The 21,681-nt window shown below is 47.8% G+C and overlaps 1 protein-coding gene across 1 annotated transcript in view; it reads left to right on the forward strand.

The window, feature by feature from the left end:
• Positions 1 to 21,681, forward strand: part of ACSF2 (acyl-CoA synthetase family member 2) — a 170,414-nt gene that overhangs the window by 94,752 nt on the left and 53,981 nt on the right. The window contains exon 6 of the mRNA XM_044300135.1: positions 12,753 to 12,915. Within this exon, the coding sequence (XP_044156070.1) occupies positions 12,753 to 12,915 (163 nt within the window). The remainder of the gene's footprint in view (positions 1 to 12,752; positions 12,916 to 21,681) is intronic.

Here is a 21,681-nt window from a genome sequence, read left to right on the forward strand (position 1 = left end):
GTAGTGCACCTGTATAATCCTGCATAGTGCTCTTGTACAGTATTATAGTAGTGCACCTGTATAATCCTGCATAGTGCTCTTGTACAGTATTATAGTAGTGCACCTGTATAATCCTGCATAGTGCTCTTGTACAGTATTATAGTAGTGCACCTGTATAATCCTGCATAGTGCTCTTGTACAGTATTATAGTAGTGCACCTGTATAATCCTGCATAGTGCTCTTGTACAGTATTATAGTAGTGCACCTGTATAATCCTGCATAGTGCTCTTGTACAGTATTATAGTAGTGCACCTGTATAATCCTGCATAGTGCTCTTGTACAGTATTATAGTAGTGCACCTGTATAATCCTGCATAGTGCTCTTGTACAGTATTATAGTAGTGCACCTGTATAATCCTGCATAGTGCACTTGTACAGTATTATAGTAGTGCACCTGTATAATCCTGCTGTGGAGCACTTTTATAAAGATATAGTTATACACCTCTAGAGTCCTACCTTGGTGCATCTCTATAACCCTTGTGTCTGTGGTGGTGCACATGTACAATTCTTCAATGGTGTACGTTTGGTATATAAACCTGCCATGATGCACCTGTATAATCCTACCATGATCCATCCTGCTGTGGCGCACATGTATAATCCTGCCACGGTGCACGTGTATATTCCTTCTTTGGTGCACCTCTATAATCATGAGATATTTCACCTGTATAATCATGTGGTGGGACATTTCCAGAATTCTGAGATATTGCACCTGTATTATCCTTTGGTGGTGCACCAATATAATCATGAGATTTTGTACCTGTATGTGGTGCACCTCCATGAGGGCTCATGCACACGACCGTACTGACTCAGTGACCGAAAATGGGTCCACGATCCGCAAGCTATGGCCAAAGATAGAACATGCTTATCTTTTTGCAGTGTAGAGGCAGAGACCTGAAAGCCCTTCCCTGGGCTTCTGATCTGTGCCTCTGCTCCGAAAAAGATATGTGAAGTCCTATTTTTGGTCGTATCTTCCGGATTGCGGACCCTTTCAAGTAAGTGGGTCCGCATCCACACCAAGGAGTGCGCAGGCCAGTGCCGCCAGCCGACCGGCCGTTTATGGTCCACAATACGATCACCACGGCCATACAGTCGTGTGCATGAGCCCTAATCCTGGGGTGGTGCATCAGTACAGGGAGTGCAGAATTATTAGGCAAGTTGTATTTTTGAGGATTAATTTTATTATTGAACAATAACCATGTTCTCAATGAACCCAAAAAAACTCATTAATATCAAAGCTGAATATTTTTGGAAGTAGTTTTTAGTTTGTTTTTAGTTTTAGCTATTTTAGGGGGATATCTGTGTGTGCAGGTGACTATTACTGTACATAATTATTAGGCAACTTAACAAAAAACAAATATATACCCATTTCAATTATTTATTTTTACCAGTGAAACCAATATAACATCTCAACATTCACAAATATACATTTCTGACATTCAAAAACAAAACAAAAACAAATCAGTGACCAATATAGCCACCTTTCTTTGCAAGGACACTGAAAAGCCTGCCATCCATGGATTCTGTCAGTGTTTTGATCTGTTCACCATCAACATTGCGTGCAGCAGCAACCACAGCCTCCCAGACACTGTTCAGAGAGGTGTACTGTTTTCCCTCCTTGTAAATCTCACATTTGATGATGGACCACAGGTTCTCAATGGGGTTCAGATCAGGTGAACAAGGAGGCCATGTCATTAGATTTTCTTCTTTTATACCCTTTCTTGCCAGCCACGCTGTGGAGTATTTGGACGCGTGTGATGGAGCATTGTCCTGCATGAAAATCATGTTTTTCTTGAAGGATGCAGACTTCTTCCTGTACCACTGCTTGAAGAAGGTGTCTTCCAGAAACTGGCAGTAGGACTGGGAGTTGAGCTTGACTCCATCCTCAACCCGAAAAGGCCCCACAAGCTCATCTTTGATGATACCAGCCCAAACCAGTACTCCACCTCCACCTTGCTGGCGTCTGAGTCGGACTGGAGCTCTCTGCCCTTTACCAATCCAGCCACGGGCCCATCCATCTGGCCCATCAAGACTCACTCTCATTTCATCAGTCCATAAAACCTTAGAAAAATCAGTCTTGAGATATTTCTTGGCCCAGTCTTGACGTTTCAGCTTGTGTGTCTTGTTCAGTGGTGGTCATCTTTCAGCCTTTCTTACCTTGGCCATGTCTCTGAGTATTGCACCCCTTGGTCTTTTGGGCACTCCAGTGATGTTGCAGCTCTGAAATATGGCCAAACTGGTGGCAAGTGGCATCTTGGCAGCTGCACGCTTGACTTTTCTCAGTTCATGGGCAGTTATTTTGCGCCTTGGTTTTCCCACTCGCTTCTTGCGACCCTGTTGACTATTTTGAATGAAACGCTTGATTGTTCGATGATCACGCTTCAGAAGCTTTGCAATTTTAAGAGTGCTGCATCCCTCTGCAAGATATCTCACTATTTTTGACTTTTCTGAGCCTGTCAAGTCCTTCTTTTGACCCATTTTGCCAAAGGAAAGGAAGTTGCCTAATAATTATGCACACCTGATATAGGGTGTTGATGTCATTAGACCACACCCCTTCTCATTACAGAGATGCACATCACTAATATGCTTAATTGGTAGTAGGCTTTTGAGCCTATACAGCTTGGAGTAAGACAACATGCATAAAGAGGATGATGTGGTCAAAATACTCATTTGGCTAATAATTCTGCACGTAGTGTAATTCTGTAATGGTGGACCTATGGTATATAAACCTGCCATGGTGCACCTGTATAATCCTTTCATCATGTACATATATAATCCTGCCATTGTGCACATGTATTATTCTGCCACGGTGTACCTGGATAGATTTTCTCTGGTGCTCCTATATAATCCTGCTGTGGTGCATCTATATACTCCTGCCATTGTGTACCTGTATATTCCTGTCATGGTGCACATTTATAATCCTGCCATGGTGCGCCTGTATAGTTTTGTGGTTGTGCACCTGTATAATTTTACCATGGTGATGCACCTTTATATTTTTGCCATGATGCCCGTTTATAATTTAGCAGTTGTACCATGACGTGCCTGTATAATCCTGCAGTGTTACACCTGTTGTCTCTCCTTATAGTGGGAGTTCCATCCCGTGAGGACTTTCTAGGTCACCATGACATTTTCTGATCATCTGCCCAGTACATGAAAATATCTCTCAAATGGCCAAAATACTTCTGTAATAAACTGTATGCTGTTTAACAGTTCCTCAAAATAAAATACCTCCCCTGCAACCGGTCTACCCAATTTATACCCTTTCAAGGTGATCGTGTGTAAGATGAGCTGATTAACTTAAGAGGTTGATAGAAGTTCATGTGATAACAAATTCTAAATCTTCTTTTGGCAGCATTAGACCAGCAAAATAAAGCCTGTTTAGGCCAATAACCTCACTGGTCCCAGATAATAAAACTTAACCTTTACTACCATTAGTTAAAACACTTTACTAAATATAAGTGGATGTGAGCAAAAAACTAGGTTAAAAGTATCTCATGCCCTGTCAGTGCTGAAGCTTATTTCTGCGTCTGCGATGTCAATCGGGGGTGCCCCCCCCATGCCTTCACATGCTTGAACTCTGCTTTAGCAGGCCGGTGCAGCACCGTCCTATATGTAGTGAAAGGAATAGTGGCAAACAATGTTTACTCTAGGATAGCTTCACTAGTGATTTGCTGCACTAGTTGCCAGAACTGACTCGGACATAGGAATCTAAAAACACTGATTGCTGTCCCCCAACTGGCTTCATCAGGGGTAACGGACAGAGTTGAATAAAGACGCCATCCTTGAACCTTATAAAGGCTATCTCCACCCTAACAACAGGCTGGAGAGCCAATGAACACATTGAGTGTGGGAGGGAGGGTCATTTCCTAAATTGTCCTGCCAATGGAAAGGCCAAAAGTCACAGTGACTCGTATCACCGTCATCCAGATGGGTGTGACTTTGAGATAGATGAGTCCAATACCTGCGCAGAGACTTACCTCCTGCCAACACCGTTGTACTGCCCTGCAGCTGCGCAGGAAATCCAAAACGAGCCGCTCGTCCCAGTGCGCATGCGCCAACACTTAGACTCAGGGCGCACGGACTTAGTCTTGAGCCTCACAGACGAACCGCTCGTCCCAGTGCGCATGCTCGTCCCAGTGTTCCGCTCATCCCAATGCGCGTGTGCCAACACTTAGACTCAGGACGCGCTCCTCCGCCCCAGTGCGGCTGCGCACAGACTTAGTCTCTCAGCGTGGACTATAGGGTTGTGCGCCTGTGTCAACACTTAGGCTGTGGGCGCATCCTTCAACCTTCGTGCAGCTGCGCACGGACCTAGTCTCCCGGCGCGCAGTACTGCTACTGCCGTAGGTCACCCATCCTCAATCCTAACTGGCAGATTTATCTTGGGGCTTGCTGTCATATATACATAGGATGCGGGAAACCATTGCCTATCGTACCCTTATATATAGGATGTGGGGAAACATTCCCTATAGTGCCCTTATCTTCAGGGAATGAACATTGTCTCTATATAATCCAAGGTTCAGAGGCTGGTATATAACCAGACATACAGTACTCAACCTGGCAAAGTCATAGACATACATTCTTCCTGTGTGCTCTTAGCTCTGAAGGAGGCTTTGTGTAGGGTCTTTTTAGGATACCCCCTTTGGTGGAACCTTTCAAACAGAGTATTGCATTCCCTGAGGAACGAAGAGTCATCCGAGCAGTTACGACGTGCCCTAATATACTGCCCAGTGGGTATGATGAGTCTGTCAATGTAGAAGGTTATTGGTAGACGTGGGTTTCCGATATACTTCAGTGTTGATGTGGCCACCAGAGTCAATGGAGATTCTAAGGTCAAGAAATGTTAGAGTGTTCAAGTATCTCTGAAGTGAACGTCATGCCTATATCATTTGTGTTTAGACTGTGCCACTGTGCCGTCCCATAGAATCAGGACGTCATCTATGAAAAATAAAAATAAAATGTGCTCAGTGTATTGTTGAAAGTGTTCAGTGAAAACAATAGTGTTCTCCCACCACCCTAAAAAAAGATTTGCGTAATTTGGTGCACACTACTCCCCATTGCTGTGCCAATTTGCTGTAAATAAAAATAACCATTAAATAACGTAATAGTGTAAGTACCAGCTCACTATGAGCGTGAAATTGAGTGCCCTTTGTGAATAAAAAGGAGGCTGCTGCCTGTATTCCCAGATCATGCCTACTGTTTGTGTATAATGCCTCGATATCCAGGCTGGCAAGATAGGTGTGATCTCGAACCTGAGTCTCCTGTAATCTGGTGCCCACATGCTTGGTATCTCTAATATAGGACGGTAAAGAGGGAACAAAGGGTGAAAGGAAAAAAATCTACATATTGACTGAGTATTGTTCCCAGATACAATGGGTCTACCTGGTATAGGCCGTCTCTGCTTGTGTATCTTGGGAATTGCATACAGAGTTGCAATAGTTGGACAAGGATTACACAGGAATGTGTGTTCATCCTTTGAGATCATATTATCCCTCTTAGCTGCTGTGAGGATGACTCTGAGCGCCTCCTGGTAACGCGCCCTGGGGTTAGTGTCTAATTTTTTTGTATCTCTGAGTTTCCTTTAGCAGCGTCATGACCATGTCCTCATACATTTGTCTCTCCGTAATTACTATATTGCCGCCTTTATCAGGCGGTTTTATTACCAGCTCACTATTAACCCTTAGTTCTGCAAGAGCTGTTATTTCATCCGGATCAAGCTTGTTGTTAACTACAGATCTAGGTGTCTTAATGGTTCTAAGGTCATTGGTCACCAGATTTACGAACGTCTCCCAACTGTGAGAACGGTGGTGTAAATTTGGACCGTGGTTTGAGTGATGACAACGGGGGGGTCTATACACTCAGGGTTGTATTGGTTCTCACAGTCAAGGGATTCTAGAATTGAACTTTATGCAAAGGTAATTCTCTTGCAAAGAGGTTCACATCCTTCACCCAAGAAAAACACTCAAAATTTGGTGTTGGGGTGAGACCTCTTTTAAGTAGCTAATAGTGTTTGTCCTCTAAGCTAAAACTAGAGAGATTAATAATTTGCGAATTATCTGGTTGCATTAAGTTCTGACACTGTAGGCCCACTTGTCCCTGTCTCTCAATTGCAGCTGCACGAAGGTTGAAGGATGCGCCCAGAGCCTAAGTGTGGACACATGCCCATACACTCCATAGCCCACGTTGAGAGACTAAATCCTCGCGCAGCAATCCTCGCGCAGCCGCATAAAGGGTGAAGGATGCGCCCAGAGCCTAAGTGTGGACACATGCCCATACACTCCATAGCCCACGTTGAGAGACTAAATCCTCGTGCAGCAATCCTCGCGCAGCCGCATGAAGGTTGAAGGATGCGCCCAGAGCCTAAGTGTTAACGCAGGCGCACAACTCTATAGCCCATGCTAAGAGACTAAGTCTGTGCGCAGCTGCACTGGGGCAGAGGAGCGTGCCCAGAGTCTAAGTGATGGCGCATGCACACTGGGATGATCGTTTGGTCCTGGGCATGCTAGACTATGGTTGTGTGCAGCCGCACTGGGGCGGAGGAGCGCGCACTGAGTCTAAGTGTTGGCACATGTTCACTGGGACGAGCGGTTCAATTTTGGAGTTTCAGTGTTGCCGCATGCGCACTGCAACGAGCGATTCGTCTGTGAGGCTTAAGACTAAGTCCGTGCGCAGCTGCACTGGGGCGGAGGAGCATGCCCTGAGTCTAAGTGTTGGCGCATGCACACTGGGACGAGCGGCTCGTTTTGGATTTCCTGCACAGCCGCAGGGCAGTACAGCGGTGTTGGCAGGAGGTAAGTCTCTGCGCAGGTATTGGACTCATCTATCTCAAAGTCACACCCATCTGGATGACGGTGATACGAGTCACTGTGACTTTTGGCCTTTCCATTGGCAGGACAATTTAGGAAATGACCCTCCCTCCCACAGTCAATGTGTTCATTGGCTCTCCAGCCTGTTGTTAGGGTGGAGATAGCCTTTATAAGGTTCAAGGATGGCGTCTTTATTCAACTCTGTTCGTTACCCCTGATGAAGCCAGTTGGGGGACAGCAATCAGTGTTTTTAGATTCCTATGTCCGAGTCAGTTCTGGCAACTAGTGAAGCAAATCACTAGTGAAGCTATCCTAGAGTAAACATTGTTTGCCACTATTCCTTTCACTACATATAGGACGGTGCTGCACCGGCCTGCTAAAGCAGAGTTCAAGCATGTGAAGGCATGGGGTGGGCACCCCCGATTGACATCGCAGACGCAGAAATAAGCTTCAGCACTGACAGGGCATGAGATACTTTTAACCTAGTTTTTTGCTCACATCCACTTATATTTAGTAAAGTGTTTTAACTAATGGTAGTAAAAGTTAAGTTTTATTATCTGGGACAAGTGAGGGCATTAGCCTAAACAGGCTTTATTTTGGTGATTAAAAGAAACCCTTCCCAGATAGGGCCGCGTTTGTTTATTGTGAGCTGCATTACATCAGGAGGCATATACGGTATATTGTTTTTGTCTCTATGAGAACAGGAAAGCCTCTCCAAAACAAGGTAGATGTACAGTATGGGGTATTATGTTGATCTGTGATCGGTTCAGTAGATCCGTGGATGGTCTGGGTCTCTTATGAGTGCTTAACACTTTTGAACATGTAAAGGCATATTTTATAATTATCAGGTTCTTGCCGCCTGAACTATGAGCTGCAATGTTTAGAGAACACATTATTTAAAAAGAGCTGGGAATTGGGAGAAGAGTCTGCCGTTAAAGCTTCTCCCTTTTGTGCTTTGCTAGATTGACAGGTCGGTCCCTATATGCTAACGGGTTGAGACTTGTCAATCAAGCAGAGTAGGGCGGGGAGAGGTCACACAGCAGACTCTTCTCCCCGTGCCTAGACTCTTCTCCCTCTGCCCAGACTGTTCTTCCTGCACCTGGATTCTTCCCCCAGTGCCCAGACTGTTCTTCCTGCACCTGGATTCTTCCCCCAGTGCCCGGACTGTTCTTCCTGCACCTGGATTCTTCCCCCAGTGCCCAGACTGTTCTTCCTGCACCTGGATTCTTCCCCCAGTGCCCGGACTGTTCTTCCTGCACCTGGATTCTTCCCCCAGTGCCCAGACTGTTCTTCCTGCACCTGGATTCTTCCCCCAGTGCCCAGACTGTTCTTCCTGCACCTGGATTCTTCCCCCAGTGCCCAGACTGTTCTTCCTGCACCTGGATTCTTCCCCCAGTGCCCGGACTGTTCTTCCTGCACCTGGATTCTTCCCCCAGTGCCTGGACTCTTCTCCCTGTGCCTGGTCTGTTTTTCCTGCACCCAAACTCTTCTCCCTCTGCCCAGACTATTATTCCTGCAACTGGACTCTTCTCCCTGTGCCCAGACTGTTCTTCCTGCACCTGGATTCTTCCCCCAGTGCCCAGACTGTTCTTCCTGCACCTGGATTCTTCCCCCAGTGCCCAGACTGTTCTTCCTGCACCTGGATTCTTCCCCCAGTGCCCGGACTGTTCTTCCTGCACCTGGATTCTTCCCCCAGTGCCTGGACTGTTCTTCCTGCACCTGGATTCTTCCCCCAGTGCCTGGACTGTTCTTCCTGCACCTGGATTCTTCCCCCAGTGCCTGGACTGTTCTTCCTGCACCTGGATTCTTCCCCCAGTGCCTGGACTGTTCTTCCTGCACCTGGATTCTTCCCCCAGTGCCAAGACTGTTCTTCCTGCACCTGGATTCTTCCCCCAGTGCCTGGACTGTTCTTCCTGCACCTGGATTCTTCTCCTAGTGCCTGGACTGTTCTTCCTGCACCTGGATTCTTCCCCCAGTGCCCGGACTGTTCTTCCTGCACCTGGATTCTTCCCCTAGTGCCCGGACTGTTCTTCCTGCACCTGGATTCTTCTCCTAGTGCCTGGACTGTTCTTCCTGCACCTGGATTCTTCCCCCAGTGCCCAGACTGTTTTTTCCTGCACCTGGATTCTTCCCCCAGTGCCCAGACTGCTCTTCCTGCACCTGGATTCTTCTCCTAGTGCCTGGACTGTTCTTCCTGCACCTGGATTCTTCCCCCAGTGCCTGGACTGTTCTTCCTGCACCTGGATTCTTCCCCCAGTGCCAAGACTGTTCTTCCTGCACCTGGATTCTTCCCCCAGTGCCTGGACTGTTCTTCCTGCACCTGGATTCTTCCCCCAGTGCCTGGACTGTTCTTCCTGCACCTGGATTCTTCCCCCAGTGCCCAGACTGTTCTTCCTTCACCTGGATTCTTCCCCCAGTGCCCAGACTGTTCTTCCTGCACCTGGATTCTTCCCCCAGTGCCCAGACTGTTCTTCCTGCACCTGGATTCTTCCCCCAGTGCCCAGACTGTTCTTCCTGCACCTGGATTCTTCTCCTAGTGCCTGGACTGTCCTTTCTGCACCTGGATTCTTCCCCCAGTGCCCAGACTGTTCTTCCTGCACCTGGATTCTTCCCCCAGTGCCCAGACTGTTCTTCCTGCACCTGGATTCTTCCCCCAGTGCCCAGACTGTTCTTCCTGCACCTGGATTCTTCCCCCAGTGCCCAGACTGTTCTTCCTGCACCTGGATTCTTCTCCTAGTGCCTGGACTGTCCTTTCTGCACCTGGATTCTTCCCCTAGTGCCTGGACTGTTCTTCCTGCACATTGACTCCTTTCCCTGAGCCCAGACTGTTCTTCCTGCATCTAGACTTTTCTCCCTGTGCTCTGACTATTCTTCCTGCATCTAGACTGTTCTCCCTATGCCTGGACTGTTTTTTCCTGCACCTGGACTCCTCTCCCTATGCCTCGACTGTTCTTCCTACACCTGACTTTTCTCCCTGTGCCTAGATCCCCCCTCCTTTCCCTCACATAGCTCTCTGTCATGAAGGACCCTGTTGATCTTTAACTTCTGAAATCACCTTTTACCTGGAATGAGTCTGGATGATGAGTCCAGCTCTTGCACAGAGGAAGCCGAGGACAGTACGCCTCGCTTCACTACGTATACCATGAAGTGACCTGTAGTGCCCTTGGCTTCATGTGCGCAAGGCCGCCAGACTCATCTGAGATGATTTCTTTAGCTATCACAGTGACATCTTTAAAAAGCTAAACCCCAGCTGTATAAGAACATGGTGGTGGTTTGGTGGCCTAAACCCAGTGACAAGTTCCTTTCAGATATTTGATGCCATAAACGTTATTACTTCTACTGATTCACCCTTTACTTGTTGGCATCCTGTAGTCCTTCATGACTGGCAGATAAGGTAGATAACTATAACCGAGGTCAATACAGAGGAGACACGTTACTAAGACTAGATTATCATCTGTATTAGTTATATCCAGTAATCTGTTCCAGCCGAGGAGCAGACTACCAGAATTACCATATCTAGCATAGCCAGACACCACGCCGGATCCCTATTCACTGTAATGGGATTGTTGGGTTTCTGGCATGAATGCTGGCTTTCTGATAGAAAAATATTACTGCATGCCACAGCCGTGTCTGACTATGCCGGAAACAGTAGTTCTGGAAGCCTGCTACTCTGCCAGAACAGACTATTGGATTTACTGAATGCAGATGTGGACATAGCCTTACACATTACTTTCAACTTAGGGAATGTTCACACAACAAATTTTACAACTGAATTTTGGCGTGGACAGCCACGCCGAAATTCCTCAAAAAACCCGCCCACGTCTTTTCTGCCTTTCATACACCTCAATCGCAGAACAATGGCTAATAGGTGCACCGCGGCTTTAAGCCGCCGCTCCATGAGCCTCAGTGGTGCCTCCCATTGAAATGAATGGAAGGCAGAAAGGCCGTGGCCGTGGCCCTGCTGTACATGCCAAAATTCTGCTGTAAAATCTGTTGTGTGAATGTCCCCTTACAATTCACATATCAAAATGTCCGTAGAGAGTTATAAGAACTCCTATCAGACACTACGGGCACTAGATGGATCAGTATTACTGAGGGCAGAAGCATGGTGGTATTACAGATGAGCAAAACTAGGAGTCGCATCATCTCTGAGTCACCCTTGCATCATCTCTATGAGTCACCCTTGCATCATCTCTATGAGTCACCCTTGCATCATCTCACTGGATGACGTGACGCAATGGGTGATACATTGCAGCTGCAGGCAGTCACTGGCTACAACAGCCACGTGACCCGTGTCAAACTGAATGTTCATGCAGGAGACCCAGGACCTGAAGAGAAGGAGCTGGAACCTAGCGGCAGGGATCAGGTAAGTATAATTTCCACTGCTGATCTAGCCATGTTGGAGGAGGGGGGTCTCCAGAAAAGGTCCCTATTAGTGAACAACCCCTTTAATGCATTAGAGCTGAGATTGAAAAAGTATAAACTGCTGGTGGTGCTTGGTGGTGGCCCCTTTATTTTGGGTTCTTCAGCAGGGTATATGGTGAGACAGGGTCACATTAATACTGGGTGGTATCTCCCCTTGCTGCAATACAGGGGACCACTCTGGCATGGTAATGGTCATACAGATGCTAGATATCTTCCTGTGGTCATTCCAAGCTCTTTCATCTTAAAACCGTAGTTCAGCCAAGGTGGTTGTTGGCTGCTGTGTATGGGAGACCCATCACCCCACTCAGTCCCAGACATTCTCGAGGAGAGAGATCTAGTGATGGAGCGGACTAGGGGAGCTGCTGCATACCCTGAAGAGCATGTTATGTAGCCCGGGCAGTGTGTGTGTGTGGGGGCGTTATCTTGTTCAAAAACCTCGTCAAGAGTAAAAAAAGTCTGTAGGACTGGTTCTATGATGTCCTGGACATACCAAAGGCTGGTGGCCCCCTGTATCGCAGCAAGGGGGGATACCACCCAGTATTAGTGTGACCCTGACTCAACATATACCCTGCTGCAGAACCCAAAATAAAGGGGGCAACACCTTGTGTGACCATTGACCAAGTACCACTAGCAGTTTATACTTGTCAGCCAGTATATAATCTCAGTCTCATCTCTATCACATTAAGTTTTCCAGGTGCTCTTTTTCATTTTCTACTAGTGTATTGCTGCATAACTACAGTTTTATCATTGTGCAGTATTATATTATGTACTGTATGTTTATATCATAACTATTCCTACATGAATACAGTTTTATCATTGTAGGGTATTGTATTCTGTATTACAAATAACAAGGACGTAATGACCACCACTGCAAGAAAGCCTCTGATTTCTTCTCCTCTGGGGACCCCTTTGTTCTCTTTATCTTCACGATAGGCAGTCGATGTATGATCCTCCTGATCACCACCAATCATAAATTTATAGCATATCACAGGGATCAGCAACCTCTGGCACTCCAGCTGTTCTGAAACTACAACTCCCAGAATTCTCCTTTCAATTCTTTTGGAGTTACAAGAACAGCCGAGTAAGTGTACATCCTGGGAGTTGTAGCTTCCCATCAGTTGGAGTGCCGAAGGTTGCCGATCCCTGGCCTATCGTTTTTCATAGAAAAAAAAACTTTGAAAGGTCTGATAAAGAAAATCCCTGTTAATGTGCCCTGATAGGATGAAGACATGATAGAGTGTGGACCTATTCTAGAGTCCACCTATTATTGGTAAGCTAGAGCTGGAGAATGTATATTGGTCACCACCATCTAGTACAGGGATGCCCAATCTGTGGCCCTCCAGCTGTTGCAAAACTACTACTCCCAGCAGGCCTGGACAGGGCATGTTGAGAGTTGGAGTTTTGCAACAGATGGAGGGCTTCAGGTTGGGTATCCCTGATCTAGCAAATGTCTGGTTTTGATTCTGTGTTATTTGGTGTTTTTCAGACTTCCCGACCTGAAGACTGTTATAGTCTTGGATAAGAAGTTTCCAGGTGCATTTCAGTTCCAAGAAGTAATGGATGCTGGGAGCACTCAGTTTGTTCAGCAGCTGCACAACTTACAGAAGAAAATATCCTGCGATGATCCTGTCAACATCCAGTTTACATCTGTAAGTGAACATATAAGCTGTATGTATCATTGTAAAGACTGGCCATGAGAAGAGTTCACCATCTGGTGGCTGCTTAGGATTGGGCTGAAACCTGTGGGACCCCCATGTATCCTGAGAATGAGGGGGTTGCAGTGCTAAATTCTACATTTTCCATGCACTGGTTTGCTGATCCTGGCCACCCTGCTGAGCAGGAAACTGCAACACAACCCCATTCACTTGAAGAAAGGTGATCGAGATGCCTTCAGTTTTAGGATTCCAGAGGTTGCATTCTCACCGATAAGAAAGTGACAACATATTTGTGCCATCAAGCTGGTGTACATGTCTTTCTCCAGGTTTATTGTTTTTTTGTCTTGCTTGACAAGGGGCATAACTTAGAGGAAAAGGGAATGTGGTCCAGTGGGAAGGGGCATAGCTTTAATTTTCAATATTTCACCAAAGGTTTGGTTCAAAAATTGGTTGAAAGTAAGCCAACCAGGGGGCATAAAGTTAGACAAGGGCATCTAAAGATGTCTGAACTAGATGAAAAACCATAAGCGCTTCATAAAAAATCCACTACTTGCCAAATCGTTAAAAACGTAGCAGGCCACAGCTGAAAGCTGCTTACGCGTTTCGAGCGAGAGCATCAATGTTCTTATGATGCTGCCACATGTGCAGGTTTGGAGCCAAAATCAGGTGTGGGTCATAAAAGGAGAGATAGTATTAAGGGCCAATATTACTTTTCTTTGTTTGAATCGACTTCTGGTTTTGGCTTCAAAAACTGCATGATATATCTGAACGTGTGGCAGCACCCTCAGTGACACCAAAGCCTTGCATTTAAAGGGGTTATCCAACCCTTATAATGCCCCCCAAAATGGCCGGGCCCCTCCTACTGGTTATACTTACTGGATTGACCCCCGCCAATCAGCTGTTTGACAAGGCACCTGCGCTCTGAGTAGTGCCGCTGCCTCCTCGTAGTGACAACACGTTCCTCGCTCTAGTGGCCTAGGTGCAGCTCAGCCCCATTAAAATGAATAGGGCTGAGTGCAATACCAAGCACAGCTGCTATACAATGTACGGTGCTGTGCTTGGTAAGCACAGAGAAGGCAGCGGCGCTCACAGAAGCGCCGGTGTCTCCAGAGGATAGGTCATCAGTATTAAAATCTTGGCAAACCCTTTTAAATGGCCAACTACTTGTAATCAAATTATAAACGTTCCAGTTGGGAGACTGGTATCCAAATTTAGGATCCAGAAAGCCTCCCTGGTATGCAGTTTATGTTCCCAATTGTGAATGCCGCGCCTTGGCGGCTTTCTGTAGTACATCAAGGTTATGTCTATACATTACAGGTAATGAGGTCGGAGAAAGCTTCCCAAGTAGAGGTGGTGATTGGGAACATAAAATTGCATACCAGGGAGCTTTTCTGGATCCTACACTTGGATATCGGGTACGGATACACTTTTGTACTTTCTATATTTTTATTGATTATCTGATATTCAGTATGTAGTTTGCCAATTAAGTATGGATTTAAGAGGTTTGTTCATCTCCCAGGAGTCTTTCAGCAGACCCTCTTATGGTCATACTTACTGGCTCCCCACCTTTGGGTCCTGGCTCCCTCTCTTCCCCCCTGCTGCAGTGCTCAGGTCCCCCTCTGTCAACATCCGGTTTGATGCCACTGCAGCCAGTAACTGGCCGCAGCAGTGACCTGCATTCACCAATTGGGGGCAAATCACCGCTGCAGTCAGCAATTGGCTGCAGCAGTGTTAAACCGTATGTTGACAGCAGGGGAGCAGATAAGTGTGCTTCCCTCTGCAGGTCCGGCTACAAGGGGGGAGGGGGTCTGCCAAAAAAGATGAACCTCTTTTATAGCATTTTGTATTGTGAGAATGTCTCTAAGGCCTCATGCACACGACAGTTGTTTTTTGCGTCCGCAAATTTTGCGATCCGTTTTTTTCCACAGATCCCTTGTAATAAATGCCTTGTCCGCAAATGTGAAAAAAGTAGGACATGCACTATTTTTTTTTGCTGAAGGGAAACACAGACAACAAACGCAGAACACAAACGGATGAACTATCAGCATTTTTTTGCTGACCCGTTGAAATGAATGGGGCCCCATCCCATCAGCAAAAAAAACGGAACGGAGGCTGAGAAAAACAACTGTCGCGTGCATAAGGCCTAATATGTATTTTGTCTTGTATTAGCTGTTACTTTTGGTTTAGAGAGGGTTAAGTAGATGTAATCAGGCCCCGACACCTGGAGCAGGATGTGGTTTGTAATGCACATTGTAGACAACAAGCCTCTGCTATCACTAAGAAAAACGTAGAAACATAAGATTGACTTCAGAAAAAAGACCACCTGGTCCTTCCAGTCTGCCCTTATATTATTTCTTTTTATTTCTTTTTTATCTTAGGCTAGACGTATGTTTAAATTCACTTACTGTAGATTTCCCAGCCACATCTGCTGGAGGTTTGTTCCCTCGGCCTAGGGAAAGCAGTGAGAAGGCCGCAGCGCTACTGCATAAATCAGCGCCTTCTCAAACAACTGATCGGCGGGTGTCCCGGGTGTCTGACCCCCACTGATCAGATACTGATGACCTATTGGGAGGTTAGGTTGTCAGTATTAAAATCTCGGAAAACCACTTGACCTCCCAGTTGCAGGCCTGCATGTGATGGTTTCTGGCATTTCAATTTGATTTACCGTATAAAGCCACATTCACACGACCATATTTTTGCTCCATGTTCGATCCACATTTTTTTCAAATAGGATGCAGGCCCCATTCATTTCAATGAGGCCCAAAAAATGAGGACAAAACATTGTGTGCTGTCTGCATCGAGTATGTCCGTTCCGCTCTCCTGCAAAAAAGATTAAGCATGTCCTGTGGACAAGAATAGGCCTTGTTACAATGGGTCTGCAAAAAAAAATAAAAGCGGATGCAACACGGATTTCACACTGACATGCTCTGTATTTTTTGTGTGGACTGCAAAATACATACAGTCGTCTGAATTCACCACAGAATGTCCATGTTGCATGTTTTTTCTGGGTGGATCCATTGTAACAATGCTTATTCTTGTCCACCAAACGGCAAGAATAGGACATCTTCTGTCTTTTTTGCAGGGCCGTGGAATGGACATATTGATGCGGACAGCAGTGTTTTTTTTTTTTAATATATCCTCTGCACCCTAACTGCCATTTTTTTGCGGTTCTGATGCGGACTCATTAATTTCAATAGGACAGCAAAAAATCTGCGCACTCTCCGCAGCCATGTGACCGTTCCGAGGCCTCCCAAATACGATAGAACAATTCCTATCCTTGTCTGTTTTGCAGTTAAAAAAAACTGTCACTGGAGCGTCCGTTCCAGTGCTGAGCTCCATTCTGTTCCGCTCTCGGGCCCTTTTACACCAGAAGTGTCTACACGCACAACACCTCGGCTGGCCTCAGCGGTGACATGTGACCACTGCCACGAGACCATTCGTTGTAGACTGCATTTTTCTTTTCTTTTAATCCCTGCTTGCACGTATGAAAAAGGATTCCTGTTTTTAGAGAACCCCTTTAACCACTTTGCCCTCCTGCGGGTATGTCGACAAATGTTAATGACTCTTAGAAGGCGGGGCTGAAAAAATTACAAAAAGTGCCTGGGGTGCCAAGGGGTTAACAGACAGAGGAGTCGGTCACAGTAAGCACACCACCATGTAGGGTAGGTGCCCCAAAGCATGATCATATCTTTTCTTGTGAAATCCGGTCCTCTAATCCTGGGAAATTCTTTTTATTTTTGTGCAGATAAGGTTTTCGGTGCACTGTGGGCGGGGCCACTCCGTTCGGTGCACCTGGCATCTCCTTTGTCATTTCTATCAGCTCTGAAAATCTGAAGGGGCTGTCAACAAGACAAGAGTGGGAGGTGCTGGGTGCCATTACTGTTGAGCAGCGGTGCACCAAAAGGAGCAGCCCTGCCCACTGTGCACCCAAAAAGGTATTTGCATGAAAATGAAAAAGAAGCATTTCTCGAGATTAGATCCAGGTTCTACAAGAAAGCTCTTACGAAGCCGATTTCGAGGTGACAGACTCCCAGCTAGTTGCTGGACACCCCATTCATAGACTGTCATGGAGGAAGGTTCTGCAGGAGTTTCTCCGCCGATATAGATTCATCTTTTTGCATGAGAAGCCATTTAGGTTTGACCTTGTCTCTCAGCCGCTGGCAGCAGTCCGAGCGCCAGCATTTGGTAAGTGACTGTAGATTTCTCGTTCAATCATTACTCAGACCCCTGCAGCCTTCCAAGGTCAGGAAGGATCGTTTTCTTACTAAAGTTGGCTTATGGCTGGAACTACGTTCAATTATTTACTCATTAATTGGCTCTGGTCTTCATTAATGCTGGTGGGGAATCTGTATCTCGCAATCATAAGGTTACGCAGACCCAGCACATCTGTCGCTGACCCTTGGACTTTTTACCATCGCCACCATCCGCTCATGCAGTGTTGAGTTGAGTGCAAATTTCTCATGGATTTTACAGCGGATTTGCCACCAAGTGCACCCTCTGTTTATTTCGACATAGAACCGCGCTACTCCAAACTTCCAGTTGGTATCCCGCTTATGAACCAAAATCCACACTTAGTCTACTTTCACACTAGCGTTCGTCTGTCTGCTTGTGAGCTCCGTTTGAAGGCTCTCACAAGCGGCCCCGAACGCATCCGTCCAGCTCTAATGCATTCTGAGTGGATGCGGATCCGCTCAGAATGCATCAGTCTGGCAGCGTTCAGCCTCCGCTCCGCTCAGCAGGCGGACACTTGAACGCTGCTTGCAGCGTTCGGGTGTCCGCCCTGCCGTGCGGATCCGTCCAGACTTACAATGTAAGTCAATGGGGGACGGATCCATTTGAAGATTGAGCCATATTGTGTCACCTATCTTCAAACGGATCCGTCCCCCATTGACTTTCAATGTAAAGTCTGGACGGATCCGTTCAGGCTACTTTCACACTTAGAATTTTGTTTAACAATATAATGCAGATGGATCCGTTCTGAACGGAGCCACCGTCTGCATTATATGAGCGGATCCGTCTCAGACGGATCCGCTCTGAACGCAAGTGTGAAAGTAGCCTTAGATATACGCTAGATGAACATCGTGGCCTAAGGGATTTCTTGATTCCAAATCCATCCTTCTGTGAAGGCCAAAATTGCGCAAATAGTGAAGAACCACCACCAAAAATAAAATAAATGAATGGTTTATTATACTCAGAGACGTAGCAGAGTATTATGCATATCACAAAACCATATCAGTCCTTGTGTGTCCACACGAGGACTGATATGTTTTTGATATGTTATGGGGGGTTTTTTCCGCTAAAAAAAATGGAACGGACACAGAAAGAAAATACGTTCCTGTGCATGAGGCCTAAGGCCCTATTCACACTGTTTGAATTTTGCATAGTTTTCTGCACCAAAATCTGAGCAGAATTTTGATGGGAAATCCACGCATATTGAAAATGCACGTTGTGGAGGGGAAAATGTTCAGAGTACCATTGAAATTGATGGGAGGCCAAAAAACCACATTAAAGGGGTATTCTGGTAGGTACAGGGTATCCCCCTATACACAGGATAGGGAATAACTATCAGATTGGTGGGGGTCCTGCCGCTGGGAACCCCACCGATCATGAGAATGGGGCCTTGTACCCTCTGCAGGCCCCTTTTTGCTTTCCGCACATGTGCACAACCGCTCCATTCATTTCTATGGGAGTTCCGGAGATAGGAGAGCGCTGTACTCTGCTATCTCTCTGCTACCACATGTGCGACCGACCGCTTGGGTCATTTTGTGTGTTTACACAACTGTGAGCACACATCCATAGGACTCGTTAACATTTGTCCGTATTTTATCCATGAAGGATCTGTGTTTCCGTACTTTTTGTCTTCCGTGTGTCATCCGTATTCCACGAACACTGTTAGGGCTCATGCACACAACCGTATATATATTTTGCGGTCTACAAAAAATACAGATGATGTCCGCGTGTATTCCGTATTTTGCAGAACGGAACAGCTGGCCCCTAATAGAACAGTCCTATCCTTGCACGTAATGCGGACAATAATAGGACATGTTCTACTTTTTGGCGGAACGGACATACGGAAATGGAATGCACATGGAGTAACTTCCTTTTTTTTTTGCGGACCCATTGAAATAAATGGTTCCACATACAGTCCACAAAAAAAACCCGAAAGGACACGGAAATAAAATGGGCCAGATTTATCATTAGCTCAAGTCAGAATAATGGAGTGAAAAAGTCACAAGTTTTTGCGCAATCGCTTAAACTGTGCAAAAATTTGCGACTTTTATTGGCTCTGCGCTATGCTCGCCAGTTTTCTGAAAGTGGGCGTGTTTTCTTATGTAAATGAATCTCTAGACAGATTTACTATTGCGACCATTTAAAAAGTCGCAAAAAAATGTGCAAAATCACTCCAGTGCAGACTATGCTTATCTTATGCGACTTTTTACAAGAACATGCAACTTTTTCGTAAAGACGTGCGACTTTTGTAAAGCTGCTTACGGACGGATAAACTGCTACCGTCAAACCACATTTATTACAGTCTTAAAAGGCCGATCATAAATCTGACTTGGCTAAAACTGACTTTAGCCATATGTGAAAGTGGAGTGAGCTGTCAGTCATGATAAATCTGGCCCTATAAGTTTGTGTGCATGAGCCCTTAGGCTGAAAATTAATTTCCAGAGCATGTCCTATCAGTGGTCAGTGAAAAGCAGACCAAACACGGACACAACACTGATGTAGTCAGGCCGGACAGGAGCGCAGCGGTGGGGGAGGACGCGCATGAAGAGGCGTGGCGGCGAGGGAAGGTGAGGTAAGGGTTAAGAGGTGCGGGGGGCGGTATCCAGCGGAGGCGCGAGTTGCCGAGGCAGCGGGGGGCGCGGCAGGAGCAGGGAAGGAGGAAGTGGGCGGAGCAGTGTTCAGTGCGGCCAGGGGAGCGAAACGGACGGCAAGATGTCGGCGCCTGTCCTATCAGTGGATGCCATGCTGGAGCGGTTGCGGCGTGAGGCGGAGGTGCGGGGGCCTGGCTGGCTGCAGGAGCAGGTTGGTGCCTGTTTGGTGTCCCCTGCTCCTGAGATTTCCCCCACAGTTCGGGCTGCCCGGCCGCGGCGTGGGGTTCCGCCGGCGCGCCTAAGCCCTGAAGTCACCCCACGGGCCCGGCGCCGAGTAGGGAGCCCCTCTGTGGACCCTTCGCGGCGGAGAGCGGCCGCTCGGCCTACTGCGAGTCGCTCACGCCGTGGAAGGAATCCCGTCACGCGGCGGGGCCCTGAGCGGAGCGGGACGCCCCTTCCCCCGCTCCCTGCGGCGGTGCTGGTGGATTCCGGACCGGGAACGGCGGACCGGCCCTGTCCCTCCTTAAGCGGGCGGTCCGCTCGGCTTCTGGACGATGTCGTGGTTCCTCGGGCTGCGCTGGGTGGTGACGGATGCCGGCGCAGGTCCAGAGAAGATGGGAGCAGCGCGGATGAGGATCCCCTTGCCGTGGGGGGCGCCGAGGTCTTCGCCCGGGGCCCGTCCAGTGTTGTGCAGAGGGTCGTGCAGGTGGTCCGGGATGAACAGCCGTCGACGTCCAGGATCCAGGACGGTGAAGTGTCCGGTCGGCGGGAGTCAGGATCTGCGGCAGCGGGAGTCACAGCGCCCGCGGTGCCTGGTGAGATTGCGTGGGGCTCCATGTTAGCGCAGGGTTTCCCGGTTGCTGGGGGGGGGGGGTCCATGGGGGAGTTTGGTAGGGGTTTGGGGCAGTTGTTGGGGGGTCTGGCGGGTTGGTTATCGGGTATAGGGGCGGGTGCGGGGTCTCCGTTGCCGGGGTGGGGGGGTGGTACCGGGGTCCGTGGCAGGGTCGCCGGGGGTTGTGGGGGGGTCGGTGTCAGTGGAAACGCAGGCGGGGGGAGAGGAGGAAGTGCAGAGGTTGGATGATAAAGCGCGAGGGGAGGTGTACGTCTGCTTTGAGGGGCCGTTGGGGGCTCATTTGAAACAGGAGGTGAGGGAGAGGATTTGGAAGGGGGAGTATGTGGAGATATTCTCGCTGCTTCCGTTGGAATGGTTTAACCTGGATAGGGGTAGGAAGGATGAGGGGAAGAAGGAGGATGAGGATAAGCGGCGGCATCGGTTGATCCCGCGTACTTTTGCTAATTGGTTGCAGGCGTTTGCCATATTGGCGAGTGTCATTGGGGAGCGGTCGCCGGATTGTTGTTCGGCGCTGTTTTGCTACCAGGACGCGATTGGGGAGGCGTATAGGGTTTATGGGGGTATGGGTTGGCTCCGGTATGATGAGCAGTTTCGGCAGCGGAAGGCGGTTAGGCCCGATATCCGATGGGATCATAAGGACATTGGGTTGTGGTTGAGGGTGACGGCGGCTCCCAGGACTGGGCAGTCCTTTCGGGGGGAGTCCGGGGGGTCTTCCCCGGGTGCCTTGGCAGCGGCGTCGGCAAAGGGGTTGTGTTTCCTATTTAACGAAGGAAATTGCAGATTTGGGGCCAAGTGCAAGTTTAAGCACGAGTGCACGGGGTGTGGGGGGGCCCATGGCGCCAACCGTTGCTTCAAAGGGGGCAGGAATAGGGGCGGGGATGGCGCTGGAAAGGGGACGGACGCCGGTGCGGTTGGAAGAGATGCAGGTGTTCCTAGATAGGTACCCGGATCGGGTTGCGGCTGTTTTGTTGGGGGATGGGTTTAGTTTTGGTTTTCGGATTCCGTCGGTTGTTACGGCGGGGCCTATGGTTCATAAGAATCTTAGGTCCGCGCTTGATCATGCGGATGTGGTGACGGAGAAGCTGT

Source organism: Bufo gargarizans, chromosome 6 (genome assembly GCF_014858855.1).
Source record: "Bufo gargarizans isolate SCDJY-AF-19 chromosome 6, ASM1485885v1, whole genome shotgun sequence".
Lineage (NCBI taxonomy): Eukaryota > Metazoa > Chordata > Amphibia > Anura > Bufonidae > Bufo > Bufo gargarizans.